This window comes from Lissotriton helveticus, chromosome 5_1 (genome assembly GCF_964261635.1).
Source record: "Lissotriton helveticus chromosome 5_1, aLisHel1.1, whole genome shotgun sequence".
NCBI lineage: Eukaryota > Metazoa > Chordata > Amphibia > Caudata > Salamandridae > Lissotriton > Lissotriton helveticus.
In genome coordinates, this window is record NC_136065.1 from 391,520,026 (window position 1) to 391,546,477 (window position 26,452).

Below are 26,452 nucleotides of genomic sequence, written 5' to 3' on the forward strand. Positions count from 1 at the left end.
CAGAATTGTATTAGGGAAATCAGAATGTGTGATTCGGGTCTCTATCACTGCACCAATTAATGGGCATCACAGCCTATTCGATGCCGAATGGGGACTTGCAGACCAGGAATACGGGGTCCTTTTCCAGAGCCCATTCCTTCTCCCATGCGAAATAACGTGCTGTTTTCTACAGCCATTTGGATGTCTGGGATAAAACTCAAAAGATGTCTGGGATATTACTCAAACTCTCCTTATAAATGTATTCTCAGATTTCTTTCCATTTTGACCGATGTTGCGGACCCAATGTGATTTATTGTGCACATAATTCTACCTACGTGGGGTGGGTTGAGAAAGGAGGCATTTCAGCTGCAATATATAAATGTATTTTAGATTCTATGAAGTTATTACCAGTGTAACTGGCATAATGTGCCCCCTCCAACCCAAAAAAAAAATACTTTTGTAAGTAATCATAACCATTCAGCCTGCTTTGTGCAGTTGCCAAATGGCAGCAGGAAGGTACTACAGGTCGAGACCCAAGAACGATGGCTCGGCACAGCAGGACAGTACCCTGGTTTGGTTGGGGGGGGGGGGGGGGGCAAGGATAGTGGGAGTCTGCTACTTCCGAGATGCTTCAGTTTCACGGAGTGTGAATACGAAACTAATAAAACCAGACTTGGTGTTTCTGTACCCGTGATCTTTAGAACTGGTAATCTCAGGTCCAGAAACAAGTTGCTTGGAGCAATATCTCCCGTGCGATATGATTAGCTTACTGGGTCACTAATCGTTGCTGTCCTAAACTGTATTGCTCTAACTTGGTTTCATCTTTCCTCGTCGGGCAGAAGACACAGAAGCCAAACTTCTGAAAAATGTTTACTTCAATGAAGAACAATTTCCGGATACATTACATTTCTTTCAGCTGTTTGTATCCCCTTACTTCTGATCGCCAAGATCTAGTTCTGCTTACACTTATTGGAAATACCTTTTGTTAAAGAGCACTAAACTAGCCACGGAGCCGGAAGGTGTAGGTATAAAGTAGCCACCCTTCCCAGCTCTGTGGGAAGATTTTGACCAAACTCCATCAAGTAATGTTGGCAAAAGCTAGAAACCATGCTTAATGTGCACGTTGTGTGACTTACAGGTTTGATTTAAACTGCATCCTTTTTCTTCCAGTGATGAAAGCAGGCTCTGAAAAAAGCAAAAATGACCTCCAGCTAAAGGGAAAGGATGCAGTTAGCCCCCCAAAAAGCAGATAGAATGCTTAGTTCAACTTTAAAAACATTTATTCAATCATGGATTTCACATGCCAAACCGACATGACCAGGTAAATCAAGGCAGCTTAAGTTCCATACAATAAACAAAGAGATTCGAACCGTTGAAACATCTGAATAATTACGAGAAATGGTTTTCTGGTAACAAAGTTCCACTGGTTAATAATGTAGCCACATAAACGAATGGAAACTTTTTTTAACCACACTTGCAGCTATACAAGATTAAATGGCATCAGTGGTTTACAAACGTTCAGAATTTAATTTATAATCCTAGCCAATAAATCAAACAATGGTTAAAGCAACGATAGTCTCTGATGCTGTCAATTTTGTGAATAAATGAGGTCTCTAAAAATAAAGCAACAGAAGTGATTAGGATGGTCAAAATAAGCAACATGTTCTTGGCAAATTCATTCATCATACAGTGCCCACCGAGTTTTGTTTAAAAAAAGAAGAAGAAAGTAGCTTTTGTATGTGGGAACTTGGTATAATAAGCAACCTTGCCATAGGAACACATCGGACTAGAAATTAATAACATCTCTATAAATTTTATCATGTCACTTAATCTCTAACCAAAACTGTCCATAACATTAACGAATAAAAAACCATGCTCTTAAGTCTTAAGCCCTGTAATATTAAAAAAAATGTATTTCTAATATAATTAGACGCCTACTCTTTATAAGAAAGGGTTACGGATCAAGTCCTACTAGCGCGTTTTGCACCCTCCCCATGAGGGGTTTCCAATGCCAGCCAAGTTCATGAGATTCTTGATCTGAAAGAAAACAGTAGGTCAGAGCAAACAAAGCCAGCAACACAAAATGGAAACCAGTCAGTTTGGTTTAGAGTTTGTTTTGTTACCGCTCAACACCCCCACTCACTATCTTAAGATATTTCAACCAATCCTCTATGTTCACCACCACCAAACGATGAAGTGCCATAGTTCTCCAAGAAAATAACTGGCATCATCTCGAAGTCACTGCTGATGCTGTTAATTGTGAAATTTTCACTTTATTTTGGAGAAATACAAATGCATACGTTGACAATACATCAGAGCTTTGTGAAAGAAAAACATGAGGAACATGCACATATTTCAGATTAAATCTACTAAATTACTTTCATGAAGGTTAGCTTTTACAGTGGTTATCACTTGGACAGAAAAGGAGATACGTAAAAGGGCATTTCATTATAATCAACCTTGTGCCTACACACAATGTGACATGCACCCCTCATCAGCAGATGGTAGCAAAACTCTTGGCTATATTTTGGGTATTACATTTGCGATCCAACTAAATAGATACGGAGTATTTGGTATTAATATATATGTGTTGTGATAGACCTGTAACCATTAATATGCCTAGCACTATATCTTGTTTAAAGTATTCTAGTTCTGTTCGGACGAGGACATCTCAATTCTTGGCCTTTCCACGTAAACGGCCCCATAGTGTTTGTAACCCAAACGATATTTATGCTCAGACTGTTCTTATGGAACAAAAATAACTATAATGTAATCCCATGAAGGGGGCGAGGGTCTGTAATCCAGAGGTGTACTGAAAGGTTCGAGTCCAACCTCGGTTCCCAATGGATGCAAGAAATGATACTGCAATTACAAGTGCAATTTATTTTAGACAGGTGTGGTGTAACCAGCTATGTCACTTTTAGAAAGAGTAGGCATTTATGAGGCTGAATAACAGTTTTTTATATTCCTTCTGGCTACAAAATGCGTATAAAAATGTATTACACATTGTACATTTTCACTGCAACATTCAAATGACCGCTGCAACGCTACATCAGAACATTGAGCAAACCTCAGCACAAAAGGGTTACTTGCCTGCACAGTAATAGTGCTCCATCACTGATGTCAACTGCAGATTCAAATGCTATGGATGCCTCCAAAATCAGGACGAAGAGCGAACAAGATTTGAAAATAATCCTACTTCCGACACTCAATCACTTTTGCAAGGAGCCGTGCACCTTGACAGTCAATAAATGTAAACTACTAGGAAGCATCTTCATTCTATCTTATAAAAAACAAGGAAATGTATTTCCTCTCACTGAGGAAGACCATCAGGAAGGTGTGGGGGGCCGGGCCAGGTAGGAGGGGCAGGGAAGGTGGGAGCTCAGGCCTAGGGTAGGCAGGAGAGCTGAATATATTCGCTATGATATGTTATGTTTTAACTCTCACCAACTGGTTCAATCTTTTTAAGAGTGCAAATGCTACCCAAACCCTGGTTTAGAAAACAAATTTAACTCATAATCTCATTTCACCAACTGCCTATCGTGACATTTTAGAGGCATGTGGGAATGCACGTAGTTGATAAATTACTTATAAATAAGGAACCTTAATGGGTATTACACACACTACCACTTTAAGACGTTGGGAGCGTAGTGCTACAAAACTGGGTCTACATCAATGTTTTGCCTAGTTTAAAACGTCTGCAGTACCTAATGGCCATCACATGTGATTACAGTAGCACTGCTGCAAGTTCAAAATATGCATCCTGGCACACCCACATAGAAGCAAGCCTATCTCCTTGTTTATACTTCCCTCTGTGGAGCCTTACTTTCCATAACCGAAAATGTCTGTCTCACTTATTCGCACTGTGGCTGCCCACTTATAGGATATAATTTATAGAGTGCACTAAAACCCGCAGTTGCATAAGAACTATAGCAGGACAGATAGATCATCAAGAACAGTGCAGCCAAGAATCAAAGATTCTGAGATGAAAAGAGACAGGTTTTCAGATGTTTTTTGAAGGACATAAATAAAATGTGCTTCAGAAATATAGGGAGGCAAGTGTTCCATAGTTTGGCAGCTGTCACCGAGAAGGAAAACACACCCCATCTAGTCTTTCGAAATCTGGGGATCCTACTTTTGTTTTTACAGCATGAAGATCTAAGTGGTCTCCCAGGAGTGTACCAATGTAAAAGAGCATTCATTTGGCTAGGGCGCCTCTAGTGAAGAGCGCCAAAGACTAAGCACAAAGCCTTGAAGAAAATTCGCATTCTGACTGTGAGCCAATGAAGAGAAGAGATCCCATGTGTGAGTGCTGTTTAGGAATGTTCAAAATAAGGCGGGCTGCCGCATTCCATACAACCTGAAGTTTGTTTAGGGAAGAGCTGTTGATAAAAGTTTAGTTCATAATAGTAATCCAAACGTGACATGGTTAATAGTGACTGCCTTGTGCAGATCCAATGGAACATAAGGAAAGATCTGTTCAGGGTCCTAATGATGTAAAAACAAGTGCTGGTTATGCAAATGACCTGTGCATCAAAACTCAAAGAGTATTATTCAAAGAGGACCGCAGGATTTTTAGCAGATTTGACATGAGTATGGAGAAGTCCAGTCTTGCTGATATTGCCAGATATTTGACCAGGTGGAGTTTTGAGAACCAAACATAAGTACTTCAGTCTCGTCTGTGTTAATCTTCAAAGAATTGTCTTTCATACAGCAGATAATGCCAGACATACACTGATTGAACCTCCCCGCTACTAAAAACAGGTAGTTGGAAATAGACACAATAATTTGAGTATTATCTGCATATGACTGCACTTAAATCCCAAATGAACGCACCACATCAGCCAGAAAGGTCACATAAAGATTAAAGAGGGTCAGGCTCAAAGGATGAGCCATGTGGCACCCCACATTGGAGGCTGTAAGCTTTCGCGCTGCTCACTATCTCAAATGATCAGGTCTTGCTTTGGTCATGGTTCAAATCCAGAGAGAATGCTTCCTAAGCAAAGGTACATGGTTCCTCTCACTTTGTAAATAATATAGGGCACCCACATGGCTTATGCAGACCTGCAAAAGGTTCCACTGGCATGTTTACCACAACTGTAAGGTATGGATGACCCATCTCCACACCAATACACTGAGGAATCTGAACTCCAATTAACAGTCTCTGGTTTGGAAGGTGTTCAATGTGGGACTCCCTGGTTCACAGAACAAACATTCATCACCACTGGGGCTTCTGAAAATAGCTCCCCAACAGAGCGATCTTCGAACTAGCTCCACTGCATGTCCTCTATGGCCAGCATTTCTGGAAAGATGTAACTGGAAGCACGATTTAGAGACGTCTCATTCTAACACCAGGCTCCTATGAGGCACTCTGGGGAACAATCATAAAGCTTACATTCCATGGATGAGGGTTGTTGGTACTTTTTATTCTGAAGGACAATGTTATGCCATAAATCACAGTGACTTTAACTGCAATGGCAATATTTAATCCAGCCTTCTTCATGACATGGTTCTTTTTTTCCCAAATGAACACAAACGGATATTGCGTCAATGTTATTTTCCATTGTTATACATGTGTCCGTTTTGTTTTCATGCAGACCTCAGTTATCAATTGTGAATAGACAAAGCTAATAAATGCATTTCTTCAACTATTCAACAAAGTGTCGGAGCGGGAGGACACAATATCAGAGGGCATTTGTACTAAAACGGCAGATGGCAAGGTTCCCTAGCTTTATACGGTTTTCTCCCTTCCAGGAAGATTAACTCCAAGGTATTTTATTGCAAAAATACATGCCTTCTATGTACTGGACTTCAGATCATTACTGCAAAATTCACCTCAACGTGGCACCCCCCACTCCTTTAATCCATCCTGCTTTTCACAAATCTAAACCAGTTTAAATCGGCATTTCAGCCAGCCTGTTCACTCTACATTTAGCTGTAAAAAACAAATGGGTCCTTCGGGGAAACTGCTCAAGATCTATATCATTGAAAAGTGAAGTGATCTAGTGGAGTTAAGTAACCAGACAACACAAATTAGGAAGAAAATTAGAAGCGATTAGGCCGAAAGAAAGAGAATATTTATATTTGCTGGATACCACTAATTTAGTCCTTAGAAACATTAAACAAATTAAAGAGGTCTTACAAACGTAACTTGGTGACCCTGTTCTCCATCAGATAAGAGCTCATTTCAGACGCAACATAGTAAGTAGATTTGGGGGTGCCATAATTTAAAGGGTTGAGAATTGGCATTCAGCCGTGCAAAAGACAGTACTGCACGGACTTCCAGTTCTGCTAAAAGTAACATGGCAAGTATGTTTCCATATATATTGTCTGTGAACTGTTTGAAAAATGTTAACTGCCATGGTCAGTACAAACTATCCGGGCATGCTGAATGCAGCAAACATGGGTGTTAAATTTGCTTCTTGCTGCATGCGAATGTGATATGTGGAAGGAGTCTGCTCATACAGGGATAAGATAGAAGGCATTATTACACAAGAAAGCAGATCTGGCAGTACAGTAAAGATATGGTATACTCGAGTCTGATTTTCGAGAATTCTTAGACTTTGACTCCATTACAAAGAACTGCATCAAGAGCATGAATAACTATAAGTTAATTAAAGAGATAACCTGAAGTTAATTAAAGAGATGACCTGGGAGGTGAAGCAAAGGCTGTTAACCATTAGTAGGCTTTAGAGTCACTTTTTAAAGTAATTAGACTGGAACATTTTATTAAGGGCTTAAACTTCAAGAAATGTTATTAAGTTCTTAGAAAAAAGATGAAAGAACATACAGAATTTGGAGTACTGACAGGACACCGGTTTAAGCCAGGTATGACGCCCGGGAAACAAGCTACATAATATTTCCGGACATGATGAGTATCAGCATTACATGCTTGGAGACTACATTTATAGAGTATGCATGCAAGGCGGCAAAATTAGTTGGCCCATATATTTCTAAAGTTGGCAAGATTTAAGGAAACTATGGATGCTCCATTTGCTCTAATACTTGGGCCAATATTTCTTTGTCAACTATCCTGGCCTGGTCTTTAGTTGATTTTAGGGCAAACACCTAGATGAGGCAGGATGTAAGGCTGGCTCACCTGGAGTGTTGCTAATGTAGACTTTGATGTAAATCCAGGAGACATGCAGATGTCAGGATGTTCAAGGGTGAGGTAGATTCAACTTAACAAAAAACAAGGCCTTAAACGTCAAATATACAGAACAGCATTGAAGTATAAAGGTTATGCCATCTTTACATCAAATAAGAAAAACATTACCTCTTCAATGGTTAAATACTGTGTAGAAAACACTGGCTGTGAAGGTGTCTTGATCTCTAACTTTAGGACAGACAGATATGCAGCATTTACTTGGAATTGAAAGTTTTAAAAAAACCTGCAGTGAAGAGTCAAACATTCCAGGAACCGTTTGACAACACTTTTTTGTCGTAAACATACTCGTGATCACTAGGTCTTCCCTACCAGGAGACACAGGCCCTCACGGTCGTAATTCGTGTTAACTGTTAACAGTAATATTTGGCCTGCAGCAATCAACATAATAATAATAATATTAAGACTTCTAAAAAATGCAAGAATTGATTCCGGGCGTGTCCTCTGGCTTGGGTGAAAGAGGACATCATAAACTTGTCTTTGGAAGTCAGAACAAAGGTAAGTAACATCAGACCGGGACTGGTAGAAGAAAAACAAATCAGTGTCCTTAGGACCTCGCATTTCTTCATCACTTGGCCGAAGGGTTCGATGTTTATAGCAGAACTTGGGAACGTCATGAAGCCAGGTGCATGGTGGTTCAATCCTTGGTCCGTTCACGGTTGGACTACGCAAATGTAGTCTACCTGGGGGCACCACTGGGAACTATCGGGAAATTGCAGACAGCACAGAATTGTGCTGCGCGACTTTTGACGGGTATCCCTAGGCATAAGTCAGCTAAACTAGCCCTCAGACGACTTCATTGGCTGTCCGTTGTGGATAGGGTCAGGTTTAAAGCATTGTGCATTGTCCATAAGTGCATCTCGGGTAAAGGGCCAGCCTTGTTGCAGCCCTTGGTGCAGTTATATGACACCAAGAGGACTCTGAGATCTAGCAATAAACAACTGTTGTCAGTTCCAAAGGTTAAACGGTCTCGGACTGGAGGACGATTGTTCTCCTATAACGTAGCCAGGCTCTGGAATCAGCGTCCTGACTCCATCTGCCTTGAAGTTGACCATCTCAGGTTTAGGAAACAGCTGAAGACCTTTTTTTGCTTGATCACTGTTGAATGAGTGTGGTGACAGGATGCACTGGGATGCTCTACGGGTAGCCATGCACTATATAAGTGTGTATTCATTCATAACGGAGGATGGGAAAGGAATCTTAGTAACCTAGCAGCGTATAGGACGTCTAGCATCCGTCAACAAAAAATAAATGAATCTCAGGACTGCAGTGATGATGTCCTTGGTCTCATTTCCAAGGACATATAAAGGCAAATTAATTTCCGTCCTCCAAGAAGAGATGAGAAACTACTGAGTCGACACTCGGGCACACCGGGACATTAGACTGGCATCATCCGAGTCCCACTGTTGGTACAGGCAAATTCACTCACTGACGCAAGGGGCTCCGAAACCTGGGGTGAGTTCAACACAAATCACGGACCTAGTACTGAAGCTGTACAGCTTTAGAGGGCAACCGTTCTCAGGTGTGTTTAATATCTTCTAGGACTCAAATATGTGGGCTTAGACGTGGCAATGTTTCCAATTGTAGTGACGGATTTGCACAGTTTAGTTTAAGAAATCAAGACTGACGATTACTTACCATTACCAAAGTTGCACCATTACATAGCGTAGAACCGTAAACACTTGATACATTAAATAGTTAATGAAGGTTCATATATACTCAAATCCCACACGGATTAGGAGAAAAGGAGTACATCAAGATGTCTCACAGGACTTTAGTCTGTTACAGGATAGTGCTCCCTGTTTGCTTGTTCAAAGTACATCAGAGCGGTCATATCATTTTGAATCACTATTATTTTTCAGGCTTAAAAGATGGAAGTGTGCTTAAGCCAATATATATGCAACGTTCTGCCCAATTTCCAGGGGCATACGTTGTGAGAAAGAATTCCAGGGCCATCCAGCCCAATTCTTCAGCACTTGTTGAGATGGAAACCTTGCCTTTGGGGACCAAGAAAAAAAAAGATCTTCCTGACCACCTTTGATTTTCTCCCGATTTAGGACACAAGGAACGGTTCAGAAACCTTTGAACTGAGCGCCTCTTCTTGAATTACAACATTATAAAACCCAAGACAGGGCACACTGATGTATCTCTGTTGCAATATGTAGTACATAGAGCTTCACTCTAGTGTTTATAGAATCCTTTACTAGAATGATTTATATGCAGAATGCACTTTGTACTTATGTTCTCCTGTTTGGGCTTCTGTTCTATGACAGTTACTGGTTGCTGTTGTAGAGGGGAGTCCGCTCTTGTTACTCCTCAGTATCTCATTAAAGAACTCTGCCTACATCCTGTGGTTCATCGTGTATCTATTTACTACACAATACAATCCTAACAAAGGAATTAGACTGAAATGGGATCAGGTAGACCCTTTAAAATTTTAACAAGTAGTCTTAAGAAATTATTATTTAATAGATAGGTTAGACTCTACCTCGGTTGAAATGGTACAGGATTTTTAGCTGCTCTGTACCAATATTATACAGAGGCTGGTTAGGAATACCCCATAAAAACATTCTCTAGAGGCATGCTGGTTTAACAATGAATGCATAAGGAATTAAAAAGTGCTGTATACGCCACTCCTCGTGGTAGAGAGCTAATCAAAATCACAAGGTGAAAATACAAAAAGGTGCAGTAAGATTGAATTGAAGAGGTTGGCATGGGAGGACTTGGAAAGAGCAGATTCTCTCGGAGATTCGAAAAAAATTGGGATATTAATAATCGCCCAATGTTCACTGAAGATGCGAGACATATAGACTCTCATGGGTGAGGTATGGGAAGACCATTTTTTAGAATCTTTAACCTTTCACATATAAAGTCTGTGGAGGCTTCACAGGAACTGAACTATCCTCTGATCTTATTGGAACCATCACAGTCCAAGAGGTAGAGGTGGCTTTAGCTCAGGGCATTTGTTTGAAAGCCCCCTGCCCAGATGGGGTATCCCTTGATCTTTTCAAGAGAACCCACAACCTGTGGGCACCACTTTTACTGGCCCTTTGCCTGGGTTATGGAAAGAGGAGACTGTGGTCCCCGTTTTTAAAAAATGTGATAGAAGCGATCCTGTGTGTGATAGGCCTATATCACTGATTGATGAAACAGCAAAGGTATTGTGTAGGGTCCTTCTCTGACAATTGAAAAAGTGGGCATCCTCCAAAGGTGTTCTGTCAAATAAACAATATTGTTTTAGGAGGGGGCTGGGCACAACTGAACAATGTCTTAACTTGTCCCTAATTGTTAGCAAGTACGTGAGGTCAAGGAAGAGCTCCATCCACTTGGCCTTTATGGACTTATCTAGTGAACCTTGATATTGTTAATCGGAACAAATTGTGGGCGATAATGGACGAAACAGGTGTGGAAAAAGGACTAGTAACCCTTCTGCATAGGCTCCATACAAATACAACAGTCATCATAAGATTTGGCAGTAAAGGGTGGAAAACGCCACCTAATTATCTCCACGGTGGGGTTTCGCAAGGATGTAATTTAGCACCGTTCCAGTTTTTAATTTATACATCTTGGCTGGAGGCTTTTTTTATTAAAAAGGGAGCTTAACTACTACAAAATTGGTAATAAACCTGTACCCCTGCTTTCATACGCAGACAAAGCATTATTGGCAAGGACAGCCATGAGTCAGCTGAAAACCCTTGATGCTTTTACTGATTTTATGACATCTCTTGATTTGAAAGTTAATTTTATCAAATCGTGCATAATGGTGTGTGGCCGAAAGACCACAAAAAGCAAAACATTTATTGTCCAGGGAAAGAAGACAGAAAAAGTTAATAATTTTCTCGTATTTGGGTAACCTATTCAATAACTAGATGAAGTGGGAACCACTTTTAACCACTAGAGCACAGCAGACAAGGAGGGCTGTGGATGGGTTTATTCGGTTTGCCTGTAAACTGGGGCACAAACTGGTGAAGGAATTATTAACTATTTACAGAACTAAATGCATCCCTATTGCTAAATATGGGGCTGGGTTTGGGGTACAATAGAAACCAACACCTCCAACTGGTAGAGAATAAATTCATCAAAAGACTACTGATGGTACCAAAAGTGCCCCCACTGTATTATGCCACGCAGAATTGGGCCAAGAGTTTATAGACAATCGCACGGTGGGCGTGGGCGTCGTACGGCAGGGGCCATCAATTTGCGCACACGTGGAATTCGCCCGCATGGCGGGGGATTCCTGCCGCGCCCAAAGTGTTAAATGTAAATGTAAATGTAAATGTGCTGGACTTGTAAAGCGCACAGCTGCCCGTAAGCGTCCCGGCGCTTGCTTAGGGAACCCGTCCTGGTATTCCCCTGTGAGAAACCCTGGCAGGGTGTCCACAAGGTGAAAGCCAGGCATCCCACCGCGAGGGGCCATAGTGGAGATTAAGCAAGCTATTGCCCAGAGTCGCAGCAGAGTGTGACCCCGTGAGTTGAGTAGGCACCAGAGCGAGAATTGTCAAGTCCGTGGAATTTTGAGCCCAAGACCCGCCGAGGCGGGGAATTGAACCCTGGTCCACGGTCGATCTCAGCTTCCGGGTCTGCCGCCTCTAACCACTGAGCCACGCTTCTCCACTAAGAGAAGTTATTAAGGATACCTTCAACACGTATAATGCTCTAAAAGTACCCCTGGCTCTGCTTTGTTAGAGAAAAGTTTCAAGAAATGGGTTTAGGACACTTATTTGAAAACCCTGAAAGAATCCCTCCAAATGCTAAGGTCACCATTGAAGTAATTTTTCACTTGGGGTAATATAAGCAGCCGTCGACTGCAAGGTGACATAGGAGCGCTCCATTTGCGTTTTACCCCTCACAATTTTATTTATCTTTTACTACTAATTCCCAGATTAGATTTGACCTAACTAGGATCCGACTATGCGCCGTGCCCTTTTTAGGTTTTGCCTGGCGTCCGCGCAGGCGAAATCTTATGTTAGAACAGTATGTGGCTTAATCCCGCCTCTCTTCCATTGGCTAGCTCCATAAATGGAGGCTAGCCATTGGAAGAGAGATCTGTCCGTCATTGTCCGAGGCGATTCGTGGGCGTTCCGGCGATTTTTTCCCTCTCCGCTTCTTTTAAAACGTCATGCGGATGTTTTTTTTTTTTTACCCGTGATGTTTTGGTCTTTTTCGAAGTGCCTTTAGCCGGAGTGGTCTGCGAGATTCAAGTTGCCAGGAAGTTGTTTCTATTTGCGATCAGGTAAGCAGCATTTTGTTTATAATTTTCTTTGCCCTTTGTACGTGTACCCCGTCTCATGTCTTCTCCCTGTTTGTACGTGTACCTCGTCTCATGTCGTCTCCCTGTTTGTACGTGCACCCCGTCTCATGTCGTCTCCCTGTTTGTTTTACACGTGTCTCGTTGCTCCCCTGAGTCCTCTCATCATACTCTCCACATTTTTCAGGCAGAAGCTGGCCAGGGGGCGTACAAGTGTTAGTGCCCTTCCATTTCTAGTGCTCTGCAGAATTTTCAAGAACTTCTTGTTTGTTTTTGTCACTTTGTTTGCGCCGCCATTTTTTTCATGGAGCTGGGGCGGGAGGGTGCCTTCTTGCTCGTCCGCTGCCCCCCCAGCCCCTCCCGTCTTCAAATGCTTCGAGGCAATTTCTTGCCGTCCCTTCCACCCCCCTCCCAGTCCGATGCTTTCTCGCTCGTCCGCTGCCCCCCCAGTCCCCTCCCGTCTTCAAATGCTCCGAGGCAATTTCTCCCCGTCCCTTCCACCCCCCCTCCCAGTCCGATGCCTTCTCGCTCGTCCGCTGCCCCCTCCCGTCTCCAAATGCTCCGAGGCAATTTCTCCCCGTCCCTTCCACCCCCCCTCCCAGTCCGATGCCTTCTCGCTCGTCCGCTGCCCCCCCCAGCCCCCTCCCGTCTTCAAATGCTCCGAGGCAATTTCTCCCCGTCCCTTCCACCCCCCTCCCAGTCCGATGTCTTCTCGCTCGTCCGCTGCCCCCCCAGCCATCTCCCGTCTTCAAATGCTCCTCTCTTCAACAAACTCTACAATATAAGTACCGCGGTGCAAAAACAGGATCCGCAGGGGATGGCAAAAGTTCTTTCATTTGAGCTTGTTTATTCAGAATTCGCTCCACTGAGAAGCGAGCCCGTCACTCACAGGGGCGGCAAAGCAGCACAGGGAATACAAGGAAAGAATCCGGGACCGGTGCCATGAAAATGCGGCTTAGCAAGCAATATTAATATTATGAGGGTTCACATTTTTTTAGTAAGTTCTTGTAGCATAAAACAGAACATGAGGCTTTCCTAAACATGGACCAAGGCAAAATATGTCTGTGGAGTTTTTAAGCGGCTATTTGCTCTCTTCGAGCCTGCAAGGATGCTGATTGACAGTCACTTCTACGCCCCTGTGAACACTGTCAGAAGTCCACGCGCATGTTTCTGAAAACGCAGCTGATAAAGCCGAGCTTCTGTTTTGCAGTCAATCTAAAGCCGAGCTTCTGTTTTGCGCTCAATCTGCCTAGATTTCAGCATCACCACAGACATTACTCTTCTGAAGGTCTCCTTACATAGTGTTCACATAGTAAGCGAGAGGTCTTCACTGCAGAATCTTATCTAAACACACTGGAAGTGACAAGTGCATCTTATTTCAAGTTCTGTGAGGTAGTGATGAAAAGATATTTAAATGTAGTAACTTCTCTATGAGTTGAACGTTCAGCATGTGTTTAAGGTCACCTATTCACATCGCCAGCAGATGAAGATGTTCCCTTGGTTAAGCTGGATGTATTTTCTTGGACTTACTAGCTCACAGCTTCCAGTGGTCCACAGAGCCTGTTTTTGCAAGCAACACTAACCAACCCGTCCATTAAAACGTAGGGTCAGTTTGATACTTTCCACACACGTGTGCCTGGTATGGCCGTCAAAATGACATTAAAGACGTCATTCACTTGTAAGTTAAACACCAATGAGGAGGCATCTCTGCTGCACGTCCCGGTTGGCGGTAGCTGCCTTGCCTTGCAGACACAAACACAGCTATGAGACAGTGTGCTGCTGTGTGAGCTCGAAGGGCTGCCCGGACCGTCCCCTCACAGCTCCTCTTACTGGTGTACACACAGAGCACGGGCAGAGGGAGGATTTGTCATTTACAATGCCAACAGCTCTAACTTTGGCAAAGGCGAAACCGTTGCATTGTAAATGCTTGTTGTGTTTCCTCGTCAAGGAGGATGGGTGGGCAAACTTATGCCTTGCCCATGTGATAATTCCAGGCAAAGTATGTTGCGCTATCTTCTATTTTGCACATTATATAAGTTGGAGTAACCAGATTTCGGCTTCCATTAAGGAATGAATATTCGTCCTTGCTCATATAATGATGGTTTTAATGACTTCCATACATTGGCCTCATCTGACATCTGTGTCACTGTAGCAAACTTTATAAGGGGCTCCATCAGGAATTTAAAAGCGCAATGAGTGAAATAGGCAAAGGATCATCAGGATGTGACTTTGTTATTCCAATTCTTCTTCTTCAATGAAACTTTTTAATTGTCTTTGCTGAAACCTTATGAATTATTGTTTTTTAACCTCTCTGTTGATGTTTTATGGATTGTGAATATTAAAAACTCTGTTAAAAATACATCTAAAATTTCTTATGTCCTAAGGTGAAAAACGTAGATGCGTTAAAGAAACACACTTTTTGATACTTTTTTAAGCATTATATTTTAACAATCTTTCTGCATGCAAAATATTTTTACGGCTCGGCTTGTGCCTAGGCTATAATAGCCAGGGCTGACACTTGACTCGGCTATGACTCTGCTCTTCTTATTTAATGTTCTAGCTTTCCCTAGACTACCGGTTACACTCCAATACATGTGTGTTGAATGAGCAGACATCTGCTCTCAAAAGCTTTCACACAACCTTCTTCAGCCCTCCTCTGTCGTGGAGACCATCTTTAAATGTGTGCACAAAATCACTGAAATACGATTGTGTGTTTATTTCTACGTGCTGGCCAAAATGATATTTACGGTACAACTTTTATTGTAAGTAGACAGCAAGGGTCCACGTCAACTATTGGCTAACTTAACAAAGTGATGGCATTCGGCCTTTTAGCAAAGAACACATCCACACAAAGTTGTTCTTTTAAGTGCAAGGGACTACACTACGATGGCAATGTGTGCTTTTTGAGACAAAAGAACATTTTTGCATTTAGACTTTTTTTTTTAGACTGGCTAGGACCCAGAAGCTTTTCCCAACAATTACGATTTGCAAAAACTATGACACAATAAAAGAAGTACTCATAAAGACAAAGTACTGACAGCCATTGCCAGACCTATTGATTTGTCACTGCTTTTTTAAACAGCATGTTCACTGCTAGCTGTATTTCTATAGTAGATAATAGTGACTAGTTTCTCTTTCGGATTTATCATTTCCTCCACAACTCTAATTAAGCAGTGTCCAACTCTTGTCAGCTTGGAAAAAGAAAAACTCTTGTTCTGCTTTGTTATCTATTTGCACCTTTAGCTTGTCTAGGGAGGAGTAGGTCAACATACTTTAATATGACTATGTTAGAAGAACCCATCCAGTTCAGCAATGGCAAAATGTCAACTAGAACCATAAGAAAACAGTATCCGAAGGCGGCATCAAATATACCCTGGAGTACTGGGATTCCAATGCTGGACTGGGAGGGAAGCCTCCTACCCCTGCTCCGGCCAGAAACTCCAGCCTTGTAGTAGCAGGGTTGACTTGGAACCGACAGTAGTTAGCTTTTTTTCTCTTGGGTGATACTCTTACTATACTAAAGCCTCAACTGCGACAGTCCTGAGAAAAAAACTGGAACAAACGGGACTGGCCTGAACCCTTGCCCAGGTTGAGGATCTTATGCGATACTCAGTTTTGCATCATCTACTCTTAATCTTAAATGTAGATCAAATGTTGAGGTCTTTCTTGGATACATTAATAACATTACCTCAAACTGTGAAGGGGGCTCGCTCAGAAATTAATTCACTGTGACAGCAGATGCTGAAAGGGTGCCAAATTTACATGAAGAAAAAATGACACAAATTTGACATACCCAGCAGTGCTGGAAACAAATACCGTCAAAATAACAAAAAGACACTGGTTCCATTCCTCACCCTGACTGAGTGAGAAATCCGGCATTAGTAAGAAAGGTCCAGGGTTGTGCAGTGCCTTTAACGTGGTAGTTTCACGTTCCAAAGAATTATGACTAAGAAAGACCCTTCTAATATATGAACTTGCAGGAGCTCCAGTGCAGAACTGAGGAAGAAAAGTGTGAATACGCAATTTCTTCATTCTTTACATATATAAATACACCCTAAAAAGGATATACTCTCACTTACAAATGAGGAGAGAAGGAAACAGCAATAACGTAGTAGGCTCACCTCACCTATTGGTGTGAAAAGTTAAGTAACCTGATGCAGTACATGAGATTAAAACATTACTTACCAATCAATCGGTGACTACGAATCTCCAAAAGCAGAGAAAGAGATACCTTCCTAACGTGTCCAGTCTGAAGAAAATGCTACAAGAACACATGTCAAAATATATTTTAACACTTTGTTAGGTCTCATCATTTACTGCTTGGTTCAGTAATATCCCTAATAAAATGATTCACAGTGCGCCTTTCCGGTCATCCTTTTCCTTTAGGGCACCACACTAAATAGTCTTGTAGAATGAAGGTGTTACTTCGATCGGTATATTCAGAGCTACCTAAGTGTGCAATGAGCAGTTGTATGAAAATCTATTCTGGTCCACAGAGCAGCATCAATAACTCCAATATTAGGAATCCAGGCACACATAGCATGCAAAAGAATGGACAAGTTCTACTATTAAAGAGAATGGCACATTTTTAATGGACATTTCTCTCTAGAAATTATTCACCGGGCCGATAAAAAGTGGCAGGATTAATAGTTTACGCAAATTCAGCAGAACATGTGCTTGGAAGCTTCTAGATGAATATTCTTAACAAACTTAACCTTAAACAGAAAAGGACATTTGTTAAAAAAAATGGGATAAACAGTGCATCTAAGGAGACAAACTGGAGATCTGCTATGGAAAATGCAAAGATACGTTTTTTTTTCAAGTCTGATGTGCACATCTGATCAAAGACAGCACTTGGTTTTTCATTCGAAAGCCTAATCTAGCCCGGATGTTAACATTATGGCATCGACTACACAGTTGTCAAACAAATTCCTTACCTGTGACAATAGTTCCAGCACGGGCGTTTGCTACAGTCACAGTCATGTTATACTATTCCAGTCGACTGAAGAGGATCTTTGGACCTCTATAAAATGTCTATCTGCACAATAACCCTCTCCCTTCCTGTTTCAGTCTGTCCAATATTGGAATAAACCGATGTGTCTTGGACAATACAGCTCGGATTTTGTTCTTTCGAATCTGGAACAGGATGGACCTGTGTCAATGCAAGACTAAGCAAAAAAATGTGGCCGCCGAGGAATGAAACTCATGCTTCTTCGACACAGCTGCAGATGAAGTGTAGATGAGTACGTGTCTATCACTGCATTATAGTCGTGAAAAGTTTTCAAAACAACAATTATTCAGGTACTACTTTGGATGCCATGTTTCGAACAAAATAAGTCGGGGAATGACCCGCGAGGGACAATGGAGTAGCTCTAATCTCGCATTTTCTTTCTTTAGAAACAAGGCCCCTTCTTTATCGGAATGTCTGGGTCATATGAAAATATACGATCAGAGGACTTGCAACTTAAGGATGCTGATGGCTTACAAGGAATAAAGGAACACTGGAAGAATCTATTATTATTATTAGAAGCTATTACGCAGAATATAAAGTTTAATTTATAAATAGAAACCCCTAAACTAAGCAGTTTACTGTTGCATGGTCCAGATTGTGGCACAACCTATGTTTGTTACTCAGTCCACAACTGTGGCACAAATGTGTTTCCTGTGCTCTTATCTCCAGTAAGAGAACAAACATTGCTTATTTAAAAAGTTTAATGCACATGGGTCCACAGTTCCTCTGTGAGAATGTACGAACATAGGCTACAGTGCACCAACCTACTACTGACACCCTTGGCACCCACCTGCTGGGCTTCTAGCCTTGTGATGCCAATCTAAATAGGGGTCTGATCTTTGGGCATCATTTTGAGTTCAGGAAGAAGCTTGAAAGAAATTGTGATTACTAAAACCACAATACTTAAACATAACATGTTTTCACAACGGCCAACTGAAAGCCTCCAACAGAAGACTGGCTCCTGAAACAGAATACACAAGGATTAAGGTTAGACATAAAGATCAACAAATTAGGTTAGTAAGCGAAATTTTTCAAGGGAACGTATAGCAAGTAGGGTTTGAATGAATCTAACCCAAATAGAGAGATGCTGAATTCTTAAGTTGAGACAGCACATTTTAAATGTGCAGACCTCTGTTGGGAAGTATAATACATACAATACATTGACGTTTGAATCAGCGAGTAGCGACAGAGCACCGCTTGAGCATGTAGACGCTTTCTCCACCGAAGATCAATACGGTACCTCCTGCACCACGAATTTCCGATATGGATCAGATATTAATCACTGGAATTCTCTCTAGTAGTGACACGTGTGACAAAACCTTTATTATTTGAATGGTGTATTATCAGAAGGGACGCGCAGGATTGTTCCGCGTCATGTGTGTTGCTGTCGCACTCTTCGCTTAGGAGCTTATCGGCCCTCAACCCCTATGGAGTCCTCTTTGCAGGATCTTGGTGCCCTCACTTCATCACTGTGCTGATGAAGACCCCTGTGTAAGGTGTTTATCGGCCTACGTCAAAACTTTGGGGTCGACACTTCTCTTTATGCCAGCCCTTGAAACAACAGAGACTATTAATTGTGTTTCATCAATGGGGTCTAGCTACCTACATTTGATGGATAATTCATGTACCCTTGGCTTGATACTGAAAGCCTGATTTGTTCTAAATTTGGCATATGATTCCACTTTTTTCCATGCTTTTCTCACGATCACGTATCCTCACCAAATTAACTTACCCCTCCTCCTTTCCCTGTCCTGCTGAGCACCTTTTGTATATATAAAATCTGCGTTTTGACATACATGTAAAGTATTCAATTTTGTGGCAGTGTGATTAAATAACATTTACTACATAATAATTTTTTGTAGAGTATTGCTATTCGTATGTTTATGGGATTCTATTTATACTGTCCAGCTAGTCTTGAATTACTGGGACCACTATATATTGTACTAGAATTCTGAAGTTGAGACAGCACATTTTCAATGTGCAGACCTCTGTTGGGAAGTATAAAAGGCAGACCAAGGAGGCAAGAGGGCTCCAGTATCAAGTTTTTTTGATGGATGGGTGGTAGAGCATGCTCATTTTAGAACTTCTGAACATAACAAATTCCCTAAATAACTAATTGAAGTGCCACATATCTTCTGAAATTGTACAAACCAGGTCGACGAGAAAATGCAAGTTATCCTTTAGGATGACATATCAGTAGCATAAACAATGCTTTCTTCGATTACCATCTAGTGGTAAACCGCAGAAATACTTTGACAGCAAAGAATACATCATTTCAAAACAGGGCAAAAGGGAACATAATGGCAAAACAGGCCGCTTTAAAAACGATGAAAAATAACTACCAATGAAACACAATTTCTCTGAGAACTGCACTTAATAAATGATCAATATTTATAGACACAGAACTGGACGAGGTCGGCCCTTTGATTCTAGGCTAACACAAATGAAGAGAAATCGCAGTCTTTCCTGTGAATAATTAGTAGCAGATTGGTTCCATTAGGAGCACCAGGCATAACCGAAGGGCACAGCTTCTGCCATTGAAGCGTAATGAAAAGGTGACATTTTCTCTTGGGGCAGATCAGAACATGCTCCGGTTATAGGCCACCGCAATACCTGCTGTTATGTTCTAAGCGTGAGGTGTAAAAGATCCATAACTAGCCAGCATAGAGAAAATGCTTGTCAGACTTGAAGTAGAATACTTTTAGTGTGTGTTTAGGGGTGGGGGGGGCATTTATTTTGAGAGGAAGAGCGACTTTGAAGCAAGGAATATTACTCAGTTGCACAAACGGTATCATCACTCAGTGCTACAATGGAAGAGTAAAGACGACGGTTTTCTTCAGACCAAAGCGGTTACGGTTTCAAGTAGTCTTCATGTTCTATTCACAACATTAAGGCTCCATTTGAAAGGTGAGCCCAATAAAGGTCATTTTAAGTGCGGGCGTTAAATTTCCTTTGAGTGAAGAATGGTCTCTTGATCCGACTGCATTAATAGTTTGAGTAATAATTTTCAGATGGGTCTTGGCCATAGGACTGCAGAAACACATCATACCAATGAGTTACTAGAGAAATTACAAGGAAGTGGATTTTTGGCTTATGAAACTGAAAGCATGCTCCTGGGTCTTGGATAGTTCCTCGACTGGGCTGCATTGTCCAGCCCGTCAGCTCATCAGACTAAAGTGGACCACTTGCCAGGCTGCAATAATCTTCATTATTTAGGCTGTTTTTCAAATAACCCATCCTATGAGTCTTGGAGACAGGAGCCGCAAACATGCAATACCTGGGTTCTAGAGAATGGCAAGAAGAAGTTATTTGTGCACGGTTACACCTTCATGTTCTGGTAACCCCTACCACCAACCGTCATCGTATACCTAAAAGACCAACTTTTGATGACCGTTCCAGATTGGATTGTGGAAGTTCACACTATTTAGACAGCACAACTTGTTAGACGGAGGCTCAGATTAGAACTACATCATCCCTCCATCTGATATTTAAATAGTAACAAAGGATGTATCAAGGACAGGTAGCATCTTAGGTCTAATAAAGGATCTTGGGCTGTCTCTGCCTTCCCAAAGAGGAATAGCCTTTTCATCTACATAGCAATATCCTCCATAAGCATAGACAATTTACTTTGTGCATCACATTTACAGGGGATTAAGACAATTGAGCATCCTGTGGCAATGTCTGCTTGTCCCAAGGCATGTATCACTTCTTAAGTCAACAGTATCCCTTCTCTCTACCTCCAGACAAGTTATCTGCTATTTTAACTTACTAAATCGGATGCCCTGTGCTTGCTGTGGCACATGCTTGAAGGTGCATATCAAGTAATTCTGGTACATATTCTGCCAAAAGGCACCACAGTATTTGAAATCTCCATTTGAGAGAGTTAGCATTGAGGCAGTCGTGCACTGCCTGTTTTTCATAAAACTACCCGCTCCGATATCCCAGGTGAGGAAAAAAGACATTACTTTTGGTTCATGTTCCCAATTTCTGAAGGGGCAGATTTTCATTATACTGGATTGTGATGCTCTGCCTTGCTTTTTCTTTATTAGATTCACTGTGTGACCATCTTTTAGCAGAGAAGGTAAAAAAAAGTGCTTAGCAAACTTCCCAGAGAACTGTAACCATGCACAAAAGCGTCCTTAAAATCATATTTAGGGCATATTGGATTTATTTTGTACTACTCTCTCTGCAATTGAGGGCTTCCACCATATCTGAAATGTTATGAAGTGTAAATAAATTCCCAATGGCAACTGAGCTCACTGCAATTCTAATGCCCACAATTACGAGTTGCAGTAACCCCATTACTCACCAACCAACACCCACCTCCTTCGGAAACCAGACTTCGGATTATCACCCAACACAACCATGTATGGTATCTCCAGACCCGACAATTTCGAGATGGGAAAACACCCGACTCTGAAATCACACACACTTATAAAAAAAAAACAATAAACAGCTTTTCGTGACAACATGCACTTCTATACAATGTCTGTTTCATTCATTGAAACAAATGGAAACGTATTCAATTCATTACGACCTCGGAGTTTGATAATCTAACCAGGAAAGACTAGTAGGTGCACTACGTTCCAGAAGAGGGGAAATAACTGCGGTTAACTCCTGCGTTATTGCATTTTACTATGTAGTTTGATTACATTGAATTAAGGGTTATTTGAACTTCAGGCAATCTACCCACAAGTATCAATTGTATACACAATCATTTTTTTGCTACAGGTCAGTGGACAACATCTAATGCACCAGCAGAGAAGCAAGTTGCTTATTCCTACCATTGCTGCAAGTTGAGTCTGAAGGTCCAAAATGGGCTGCAACCCTTTATTCTTCAGAAACAGAAAGTAGTGGGAATAGCACCACTGCCTACTTCTGTATCCAGGACCCTCTATAGCCCAGGAGAGCTGTAACTTTCTCTTGGAGTTAAGTTAAATGATCCTCCGCCAGCTGTTCTTGAAGTGGCGAAATAGGTGGAGGAAAAGTAAAGAAAGCAGAGAATAGCCCTCCTGAATGATCTGCAAGAGCCACTTGTCCGATGTTATGGACCTACAGTGGAGATGATTATGATGATAGATTCTACCTCCAACTGGAGTAGCATGGTCTTGCAGAGCCAGACTAGGAGTGCTTGGAGGCTACGGCTGGGGTGGGTGGCAGACTTCTAGCTGCCATTCCGGTGTCAGAACAATCCGAGTCCACGTCCTTGCACAACTTGAGAAGTCTGCGCAGGACAGTGGTTGGGAATACGGACGGCCCATCTGGAAACCTCTTCCTTTGCTATGAAAGGGGCGAAAGCTAGACTGGCCATGTGGAGTTACTGAGAGGCCCAAGGATCTGGCTGTAGCACAAGAGTCCTTGTAACGCTCCAAGGCAGTCTTGCCTTCTCTCGGAAGAAACAAGATCTGTCAAAGGGCATACCCATCAAATTAGCCTGGAAGCCAGGTGTTCTTAGCTAGGCATGGCACTGTACAGCCACTGTCAACGGAACCGTTCTGCCCAGCTAGTCAGTCGTGTCAAGGCCACACTTAATGGTGAATTCTGCTGCATCGCTCCCGTCCTTGACTGCCTGAGAGTACAGCCCGGGCCACTTCAAGGACCCGTGGCAGCACGTGCGCAACCGTTTCTGAAAGGTAGTGGGAGAAATAGCCCAATAAGCATGCAGTATTCACTAAGCGCAATGCCAGGCCGTCAGAAGAAAAAATCTTCAAGTGTTTCCAGCATCTTGGATTGCCTATCCAAGGGAGGGGATAGAAATGCGCCATGAGAAGTCGAAGCCTGCACCAAGCTCTTTTAGGGGTAGGGTGTTGGCTGAGAACTTTGGGTCGTCTGGAGTCGGGCTATGGCATCGTGCAATGGTTCTGTTCACAGGAGCCCCTGTGCTAGGCTTGGACCATGTGCATTGAAGCACACCAGTAAGTTCCTCATTAAGGGGAAATAGGCAGTAGCGGTCAGTGGTAGGAGTAGCTGCCGGCCAATGACGTGGGGAGGGGCAGGGCGGGGGGGGGTAGTGATCTATGGATTACAGGTAATTAAACATATAAATAAATAAAACGAATTTCTTTGCATGCACTGCATCACATTTGGGGATGCAGTACTCTGGCTTCCTTTACCACCATGACATAAGCCCCCTCCTCCGTAGCCACAGTTGGCAGAGACAGCATGCCAGTTTCTGGGGGATGTGTCCAGTCCACTGGCCTCTGTAAGCTCCTCATACCAGTCCATCTGTTCTACAGACACATCCTGGTGTTTTAAAGGGTCCATAGATTCCTCCCAGTCCCTCCCCCCATGCCTGAATAGTCCTGAAAATGATCAGGCAATAAACATAGAACCTCTGGGTTGTACCAGCGCTGGAGTCAGCGTTTAGTGACGCAGAGTCATTGGGGATAAGGATGGGCTGACACCGCCAGCAGCACCAGCTTCAGGTCCAACGTCGGGAAAAGGTTGCGTAGGCACGACCAGTGTCATCCCAGATCGGTGAGGCCCCACTGCCGTCAAATCCAACAGCGCCCCTTCCAACACGAAGACTCACTAAGTGGGGGTCACTCCGGCTCCCGGAAATGGAGGGAGGTGCGGAGTCGACCCTGGCTCCAGGTCCTCGGAACCATGCCTAGAGCATCAGTGTTCCATACCTTGTTAAATCAACAGAAGATAGTCAAGGTGTAGATGAAGTCTACTTAAAATTATTTTTCTTGTGCCTCTTCTGAGTGCCCCAAAGACCTTGAGTGGGATGAAGAGGACTTAAGGCTCAGGGAGTGGCCCCACGACCTCTTCTTCAATCGACACTGGGTTCTCTGCGGAGTCTTGTTGGCCGGTGTCGCCTTCAGAGCCATGGCCTGACAGTCTGAGCACGACTTGGAGTTGTGGTCATGCTTGAGACACCAAAGACATACTAGGTGGGGGTCGGATACCAACATGGTGCAGTTTCAGGCGCCACACGATTTAAACCCTGTCTTTCTAGAAGACATCCCTCAACACACCTAAAAAGTTTTGGTCAACAAAAAGTCATAACCGGCGTGAACATTACACTGAGCAGAATGGAGCCACCCAACAGTGTGCACAAGGGGTACTGCTCAAGCAAAAGTTTCCGGATCCAGCCTGGAGAACTCAAAGGTAAGGAATCTGTAGCTACAAGTCTCTATCAGTTGCATACTCCTACCAATTGCTGAGAGCTGCTGGGAAGTATTAAGGTTCCATCAGCTTAGATGAGTCAAAACTAGCTAACATTGCTGCCAGCTGATATACAATGACAAAATAAACAAGAAATTTTTAAGGTAGAGGAACTGTATGTGAGCGAGAGACAAAACAATAGTATGAGGGAAGGATAGAAAAATAATTTGGTTTACATCTGCAGTTCTCACCATACAACATAACTAATACTGATACACTTGCATCCTTGCATGCAAAGGTGAAGCCATTGCATTTTTACTTTTTGGGATATTTAGTTCAACCTTTTTCAACTTAAAGTATAAACATGCAGAAAGCAGGTTGAAGTCTAGAGTCAATACTCACTCGAAGGAGGCAGCAACATCAACATTGTGGCTGAAATGTGGCGGTACTCTTCAACCAGAGATGACTAAAAATAAAAATGAATAAACGTTAAAGGATGTTCCATAGAAAAATATTTCTCAAACTAAACAATCAAGTAGGATGACTGCCTCACTTCACATAATTACCGGCGGCGGTTCTGAACTTCTCACCTACAAAGCATTGATTTCAGCAGTTAGTTCAATGGAAGCATAACAAGGCTACAATAAAAAATAAAAAAACAACGCATTAGGTTATCACAAAAGTGCAGGACGGTTGTAAACACAGGTGGTCACCCTGGGCCTTTAACAACCAAGCAAAAGCACCAAATACCTAAAATTGCTTTTTGTTATATACGGGTAGAGCCCCTGGGGGCCACAATTGGAAACCACACATTTAAAAAGGTGAGCGCTTATATATATATATATGCAACAAACCGTCATCAATAGTTCATCAAAAAAGACAAGCTGAGGCCCAAATGCATCCAAGGTGAGATTTAATGGTGTTACTGCCATTAAATCTCACCTTGGATGCATTTGGGCCTCAGCTTGTTGTCTTTTTTGATGAACTATTGACAACGGTTTGTTGGATTGATTGGGGTTAGGCGAATCCCAAGTGGCGGGGCTTATATCGCCATTTGTGTTATATATATATATATATTTATTTTTTTTCACTGATAAAACCAAAGGGTTACTGGGTAGTTAATAGTTAGGCTGATATTTACCCATACAAAACCATAGAAATTCAGCAGTAAGTTATACTTATGTTAAGAAGCTATGATTTGTTGCGTTAAGTTCTTAGTGGCACGAGAGGGTAAACATCCTTTACAACGCAATTTTTACCATGCAGTGCTGTTACAACGCAGGTTTTACTACGCATACCATTAAAACGCATTACACTGGGGGGCGTTCTAGGATAGGGAATAAGTTTAATTTACTATCCAACACCTTCCCTAGTGTCCACGGGGACTGAAGTTGGAATAGTAAATTAAACTATTCACTATCCAGCACCCCCAAGTGTAATGCGTTGTAATGGTATGCGTAGTAAAACATGCGTTGTAACAGCATGCGTGGTAAAAGCATGCGTTGTAACGTCATACATTCCACGAGAGTATAGTTTCTTCGGATAAGTATAAATGTACCTGCGTAATTTCTATGGTTTTGTATGGGTAAAACGTCAGCCTAACTATAATGACCCTGTAACCTTTGGTTTTAAAAATCAGCAGACAATCTGCGGATTATTAGCTTGGGTGGAAAAAGCTGCCATTTTAGGGCTCGTAAGCAATTCCTCAGGGACCCCTCTATCTGTCCTCCGGTGTCAGGATACCTGTATCCTGACCCATATATATATATATATATATATATATATATATATATATATATATATATATACACACACACAGCTTTCAGGAAGCAATAAAAATGTCAAAAAAACGAGTGATTATGTTCCTGCTAGAGAGATCAAAGTTGTCTAGCAGCAGTTTTGACAGGACATAAAGCAGTGCAATGGGTTAACGTGACTC

At 42.2% G+C, this 26,452-nt stretch overlaps 1 protein-coding gene across 14 annotated transcripts in view; it reads right to left on the reverse strand.

The window, feature by feature from the left end:
• Positions 1-26,452, reverse strand: part of TMEM269 (transmembrane protein 269) — a 159,115-nt gene that overhangs the window by 123,355 nt on the left and 9,308 nt on the right. For 2 of the 14 annotated variants that reach the window (XM_078642590.1, XM_078642597.1), the window contains exon 2: positions 24,916-24,979. In XM_078642590.1, the coding sequence (XP_078498716.1) occupies positions 24,916-24,940 (25 nt within the window). In that variant the 5' untranslated portion in view covers positions 24,941-24,979. Of the gene's footprint in view, positions 1-1,917; positions 11,194-24,915; positions 24,980-25,066; positions 25,152-26,452 lie in introns of those variants that run through there. The other 12 variants (XM_078642603.1, XM_078642602.1, XM_078642599.1 and 9 more) reach the window with 12 other exon arrangements.